At 43.1% G+C, this 7,049-nt stretch overlaps 1 protein-coding gene across 1 annotated transcript; it reads left to right on the top strand.

The window, feature by feature from the left end:
• On the top strand, positions 1 to 1,678 carry LOC139327171 (homeobox protein Hox-D9-like). The gene is given in 3 exon segments (XM_070956887.1): positions 1 to 152; positions 154 to 989; positions 1,446 to 1,678. Coding segments are annotated over 3 exon segments (1,221 nt in total).
• The last annotated feature ends 5,371 nt before the right edge of the window (positions 1,679 to 7,049 follow it).

Here is a 7,049-nt window from a genome sequence, read left to right as displayed (position 1 = left end):
ATGATCACGTGGGCGGAGGGACCAATAGTTGACGCTGGGAAAGGCTGCAAAATTCCAAGTCGGATTCTTTTCCCCGGACCGGGAGAAAATCCCCAGTTAACAGTGTTAACCACTTTTTTTTTTTTTTTGGATCTCTCTCTCTCTCTCTCTCTTCTCCCCCACCCACCCCATGCCGTGCCACGGAGGGAATCTCCCCAAAATGTCGTCGGGCGGCGGCGGCGGCACCCTCCGTAACTACTACGTGGACTCGCTCATAGGCCCCGACACCGAGGAAGGGTACTACGGAGGAAGAGCAGGCGGCGGCCCCGGCCGGTTCCTACCAGGGGGTCACCCTCTGGCCGCCCCCCGGTTGCCGTCCAGTGTGGCAGCCGAGGGATCGGAGTTCGCCCCTTGCAGCTTTACCCCCAAGCCGTCCGTCTTCTCCTCCTGGCCGGCCCGTCCTCCTCCTCCCGCTCAGCCCTCCCCTCCGCTGCAGGGCATCTACCCTCCGTACGTGGCCCCGCCGCACCTTGGAGGGTCGGGCGAGGGGGCCAGGTACGTCCCTTCCTGGCTCGACCCCTACGCTTCCTTCCGCGGCAGCCACCACGCCGCCCTCTCGGTCTCCGACCCAGGCACCGTCGCAGCCCCCGGACGCCTCTACGGCATCGGCAAGCCGGAGCCCGCCGCCTCTGCGTCGCTTGACCCCCGAGCTTTCGCTTCTGCTGCCTCCGTCCCGTCCTGCGCCTCCGGTTCTCCGGCCTCACGGACTGAGAGGTTCACCCCCGGCGGGGGCCGTTCTCGCGGACTCGACTACACGTGCGACTCCTTTCTGGCCGAGGCCGGCGAAAAGGCAGCGGCGGCGGTGTCTGCCGGGCTGGGTGGACCCGCTTTCGCCTCCACGGCCAGCAACGCCAGCCTCAGCCCGGCCAAGCCAGCCTCTGGAGGCAGCCGTAACCCCAGCCCGCTCAGCGACCTGAAGGAGGAAAAAGAGGAGCAGCAGGTTGGCCCAAGTAAGTTTTAAAAACAAGAAAATAAAAGAAGGAAGGAAAGAAGGAAGGAAGGAAGGAAAAGAGAAAGAAAAGAAACCACACACGCACACACACACATAGGAGCTGATTTATTGCCCCAACCTGTAAGGCTCCAGTGTGCAAAAGGGATAGTTTTACAAACCTATAAAAACGTCTAGACTCCTATCCCAGCAAAGCAGCCACAGGCACCCATAAAAAGGGAACCCCATAACCGCCTTCTATCATCAAAAAGTCCTCACTCATCCAGCCCCACAGACTGGGCCTTTCAGGCTTTTATGATAATCTCTCCTCTGTTGTGAAAAGCGCAGGGATCCTTCTGAAATTAATTTAACAACCTTCCTCTCATTTCTCCCCCTTCCCCTTCGGCTGCCCTCCTCCCCTCACCAAATCCCCCTCTCCCTTATTTTCTTCCCCTCTCCTGTTACCCCTCCTTTTCAGATAACCCGGCTGCAAACTGGATTCATGCTCGCTCCACCAGGAAAAAGCGCTGCCCTTACACCAAATTCCAGACTCTGGAACTGGAAAAGGAATTCCTCTTTAATATGTACCTCACCCGAGAACGGCGCTATGAAGTGGCTAGGATTTTAAATCTCACAGAGAGACAGGTTAAAATCTGGTTTCAGAACCGGAGAATGAAAATGAAAAAAATGAATAAAGGGAAAAGGGAATAAAGGAGAGTAACACTTTGAGGCATGTATTTGTGAAAATATTGTAGCGTGGATTTTTTTTTTTTTTATGATGATGATGCACACAAGCACACATGTATACACAGCAATTAATTGTTCTTAAATGTTATTTTCTCAGGTGCGTTGATTCAAACTTTAGATCAGAGGGATTTTTTTTAAAATGAAAGATATCGGGCGAATGATACTTTAGAATGAAAAGGGATGAACGGGAAAGCCTACTCAGGGCAGAAAAGACTTCCTCGAAAAGCTGGGGTTTTTTTCCTTTCACCTTCCACTTGGTTTTGAGATATAGTGTGTGCATATTGTTTGGGGGCAGTTTATTGTGTGATGTGCTTTGCACAAGTGACTTAGAACACCCTCCTTTCCAGTGTCTTGCCCAGAGTTACAGCAAAGTTAAGGAGCTTCAGGATAGAGCTGAATGGTCAAGCAAGCATTTTTAACGCACTAGCACACAAAGCCTGCACTTCCTCAAAGACAGCTTGACTGTTTCCCCAATCTCTCTGGGTTCTGTATACTTTGTTTTCCAAGACTCATGTCAGAGAGGGGACTAGGATGGGGATTCTAATGTGTAGCTAACATCTAGGGCTGGTGGAAACTTAATAATTCAAGTTTAATCAAGAACCTAAGAATTATTCAGGTAGTCTCTAAGAATGTAGGCAATTCCAAACAGGGTAGGGTTTCCCCCCCCTTAAAATGAAGGGGGATTATTATTATTGTTGTTGTTGTTAATTAAATAGCCAGATGTTTTTTTAAAGAAGGTAAAATCACAGCTGCCAGTTATGAGACTGGCCTTCATTCTCATTGAATTATGAACCTAAGATGTCATAATTGTAATCGTAATCAGCATAGTATATGTGTGGATCCAAGCAGTGGCCTTTTGAAATTGGCAGATGGAAAGTTTGTCACTGAGAAGTTTTCTAAGTGCCATCCAAGATGTTTTGGTATGGCATCAAGGGTGCCATTATTATTATTATTATTATTATTATTATTATTATTATTATTATTATTATATTTGAACACAGCTTCCTTTCTTCAGTGCAGTGTATTAAGAGTGGTACTTGAAGCTTTATTAATATTCCTAGTCCTAAAACACTTTGGCTCACAGTCTGTACTTTTGTTTTATTTGCGATCCTATTTAAGAATGAATTATTATTATCCATTCACAACAATGTGAAGCACATCTGCCAATTCTTTAACTAGTGTTGGCCTTTATACATATCGAGATCTGCCGTAAGTTGTAATAATATATTGGCGTAGTATATATGTGGCTTAAAGCAGCATGATCTTTTAAGTTGACAGAAGAAAAAGTTCTCAATGCGCAGATTTTCTAAGTGCAGCCAAGATTTTTGGGTTTGGCACCCAGCATGCTGAAAACCACTAGGACAACCACAGCCAGTTTATGCCATAATCTTTCAATTTTGATTTTCAGATCTTGATACCTCGTGATAAAGAATTCTGCAATCCATTATGCTCTATTATTAAGTTGCTTATTGTTCCCTGCTTTTTGTTTGCTTGCTTGTATATGTCTCAGGTTCTGGAATAAAATTTTGGCTCATGAAAATAAAATCTTCAGCTTTTGAAGGGGAAAGCAAGTGGGAACACAGATTATCTAGGTGTGACATATCTTGCCTCTCTATATCCCCAAAATTGCCTGCAACACTGCCCCCCCCCCCGCGCCATTTCTACCAGATCATCCATAGTCTAAATACAGTGACTGGCAGCATAGAAAGACCAACTCCATTCTTCAAAAGTCTTTTCAGTGATTGAAGGATTTTCTTCCAATCCCAACAGATTACCAACCTAGGAAACAACAGTATTTTTCTTGCTGGCATCCTACAAACATATTGCTTGTTCAGAAAATAATAATAAAAAAATAATACAAATAATAAACAAACAGTACAAAGTTTTCTGGACCTATTTCTTTTTATGGGATGGGAGAATGGTGAGATTAACAAATTTCTATTTTGAGATTTTTTTTAAAAGCAGAAATTAGTTATAATTAAAAAAACTTGCTAAAATCCTATTGACTTCAAGAAATGAGATTTAAAAAGCAGGGATGGATGGATGAATGAATGGATGGATGGACGGACTGAGGGAGAGGCGAGGGTGGGGGAGAGAGAGAATAGAGGGGCATAAATGTTTTTTGGAAAGAGGGAAGTATTGATCCATTCTCAATTTAAGAATCTAGAAATAAATACCGCCTTTTAAGGTATCTGAACAACGATTTAAACACAGAGAAACTGCCTCAGGGACTTTGAGTCTTCTTAGATCTGGAGATGGTATCACACTTCCCTTTTCTCTGCTCCCCACTCAGCAGGCCAAAGGATAAAGGGCCAAGAAAAGGTGCTGGATTGGTGCTCTATTCATCGCCAGCTCTCTGCCTATCATTCTTTTTGAAAACAGGAAGAGCCAAGGTATAATAAAACCATTGAAAAGAGCAGACGTCTGGACCTAATGAGTTTACAATAGGGGATGGTACTTTGAGACTATCATTATTTTGATGTTTGTGGGGTATTTTGGAAAGGGTGAAACACAAATGCTAACAAAGTGAGGTCTTAAAATGTTGGACCATAAATATCAACGTATAGACGCCAACATCGGAAAAGTTGGGACAATTCTTGAGTTGAGATTGCCATTGGAGGATCAGTTTAGAATAACAGAAACTGTTTTTAAACAGATTGGGAGGGGGCTAAGGGCGGGCTAACAGACGTGACAAAATTAGACCCCTCTCAAACTTACCAGACATAGCAATTTAGAGCAAGAAAAAGCTCATTTCAGTCTTCGGAATTGAGCTGAACTGAAACTAAACTTCCCAGGGTTAATCCAAGTCCATGTGTATTGATTTCAAAATGTCACTAGTTAGTCTGGTGGATTCTGTCTGGAAACATGGGCATTTTCAATCTCTTCCAAGTTGCCTGTTCTTACATGTGCTTGAGAGTTCATATTTAGCATGACATGGAAGGGAAGAATTATTACCGTAACATCACGCAGGGAAATGAAGGTTAGGGTTAGGATTTTAAAATTTAAAATAAGTTCAAAAGCAAGTTCAAAAGGGGAAAGTGTATAATATGAAAATAAAAACAAATGTGAAAAATTCAGACTGCATCAAATTAGTTCAGATTTCATAGTGTCTTCAAATTATTTTTATATTTTCCTCTTAAATAAGGCATTTGGTTAAGAAAAAGACCTAGTAATGAAATAACCTATGTGCAGGCTAATAGAGGACAACACTGAAATTACTGTATCTATTTTGCAATTTCTAAAAATGTCAAATAATAATATACAATAATACTTTCTCTTACAGTTCATTGGTAATTTTGCAATAATGCATACTTTGCTTTAAATTTTGGATTAGGTCAATAATATTCATACAAGGAAAACTAGCATAGGAGATTTTTTTTTTTAAATTAAAGGAGGTTAAAAGACAATGGAGTTAATTTTCTAATCTGTTGAAAAAAACTGATAAAAGATGGGATTTTATTCGGAAAGCCAGTTTAGATTTTGTTTGCCACTAGAGGGCGATATCGCTCTATTCTCTTATAATTTCCCAGCTTTGTCCAAGAGAATAATTGTTTAAAATATGTATACAGTTTGGGTTTGTTTGTTTTTTTTGGGGGGGGGGAGAGGACAGAAAAGAAGAAAAAACATGGATTTTATTTTTTCCCCATCAGCATAAGTGAACATGACTGTTATTTAGTATGTTTTAATTAATTAAGGGGTAAAAGAAGCAATTCAGCATTTCCAAAGTACTTATAATAATTTATCAATTAAACTTAATTATGAAAGATTGCAAAGGTGCCAATGAAAAATATGAATATTCAGACCATTCTTTTGTATTTAAAGCACACGGTAGGAAATTAAGTGAGACCTATAGAAATGTGTACTTTGTTTATTTTACTTTATTTTATCAAGAGATTAATGTTGATTTTATGGAAACAAAACAGAGCTTGAAGTTTGCCCCGCAAGGAGCTTCAAGTTGCACTTAGGGACATTTTATTAATTAAACTTGTACACTGCCTCAATCCCAGAGGCAACTTACATATTAATATTAAAGCAGCAAATTTATATTGGTAAGCAAAAAACACGATACCCAATTAGTCATTAGAGAGGGCGTGGGTGGGGGGGAAGCAAAATCTGGTGTCAAGTTTTATAATCTTTTGTTCTTCCACTCTGGTTTCAAATGCAGCAACTATAACATTCAGTTAAAGGTCTCAGCAGATGGCAGCACTTGGATGAGCCCAAATTAAGCAGGGACACAGCTTGGAAGGAACACCATCAGGAAATCTCAAGCAGAGACCTAGCAGGGGTAGCCCCGGAGTCCCAGAAGAAGCCCAATGGTAAATCACTCCTGTCTCCTGCTAAGAAAACTGCTCAAATGTGTCCATGAAGTGACCCAGAGCCCAGCTTGACTTTTTTCATTCCTGGAAATATACAGGGTGACTGGAAGACAAATAAGGCCTTCTGTGTGTGTGAGGATGGAAAAAAAAGTCTCAAGACAATCCAAAATCTGTTCTGGTATGTTGCCAATAGTCTCACATTTAATATCTTTGCTGTATGAGAGTTCAGAATAAAAACACAGACACAGAGTTTAAAAAGAGACATTTATTTGAAAGCGAGGCCCATGACAATGGCTAATCAAAAGAAACAATACTTATATGTTAACAGGGCTCAGATCCTCTCCCACTCCACCCCAAAGAAGACATACATGGTAGATACAAGCTGGTGGAGATCTTTTAATGATCATGCTGAGCTGGGGGATCTGACTTTATGGCTTGCTCTGTGCGGGCTGAGTGTTGGGGCAGAATTTCTCGTACCACTGCTGTCTGCCATGCCAGACTCCCAAATCAAGGATTTGAATCTCTGGCCCGGACGGCCCTAAAACAAATGCCTTCTGCAGGTTCTGTTTTCTTGCCTGGCCACCACACCTTTTCCAAATGTTCCCCCAAGACTCTCCGTTCGATTCAGGCACATGCTTTGGGCCAAAGACACAATCACCAAACCACCCTCGGCTCTGCTTTGGAAAGGCAGCTGTTGAGAGAGAGAGAGCGAGAGAGAGATACAGGCCGGATTTGGCTGTTCCCCGACTTTGTGCCGCCTCTCCTGGGGAAACATTCCCCCCCACCCCCTCTGCCGCATCCCCCTTAATGGGGGTGATGTTCACTTGCTTGGCTGGGCTAATGACGCCCGCCGATGGGGAAATTGTGGAAAGTGTATTCATGGGCATGATTGCCATTAAGGGCCAATGAAGGGGAAATGGGCATTGCATTTGCCCGCGGCCTTCCCAGTCCCACTGCATCCGCCGTCCTCACTCTCCTCCCCCGCTTGGTGGGCTTCGCTTTTCTGCGCTTTCCTCCTC

Source organism: Pituophis catenifer, unplaced genomic scaffold (assembly GCF_029215685.1).
Source record: "Pituophis catenifer annectens isolate HBS135680 unplaced genomic scaffold, rPitCat1.0.hap2 SCAF_1, whole genome shotgun sequence".
Taxonomy (NCBI): Eukaryota; Metazoa; Chordata; class Lepidosauria; order Squamata; family Colubridae; genus Pituophis; species Pituophis catenifer.
This window is presented reverse-complemented; position numbering and strand designations above follow the sequence as displayed.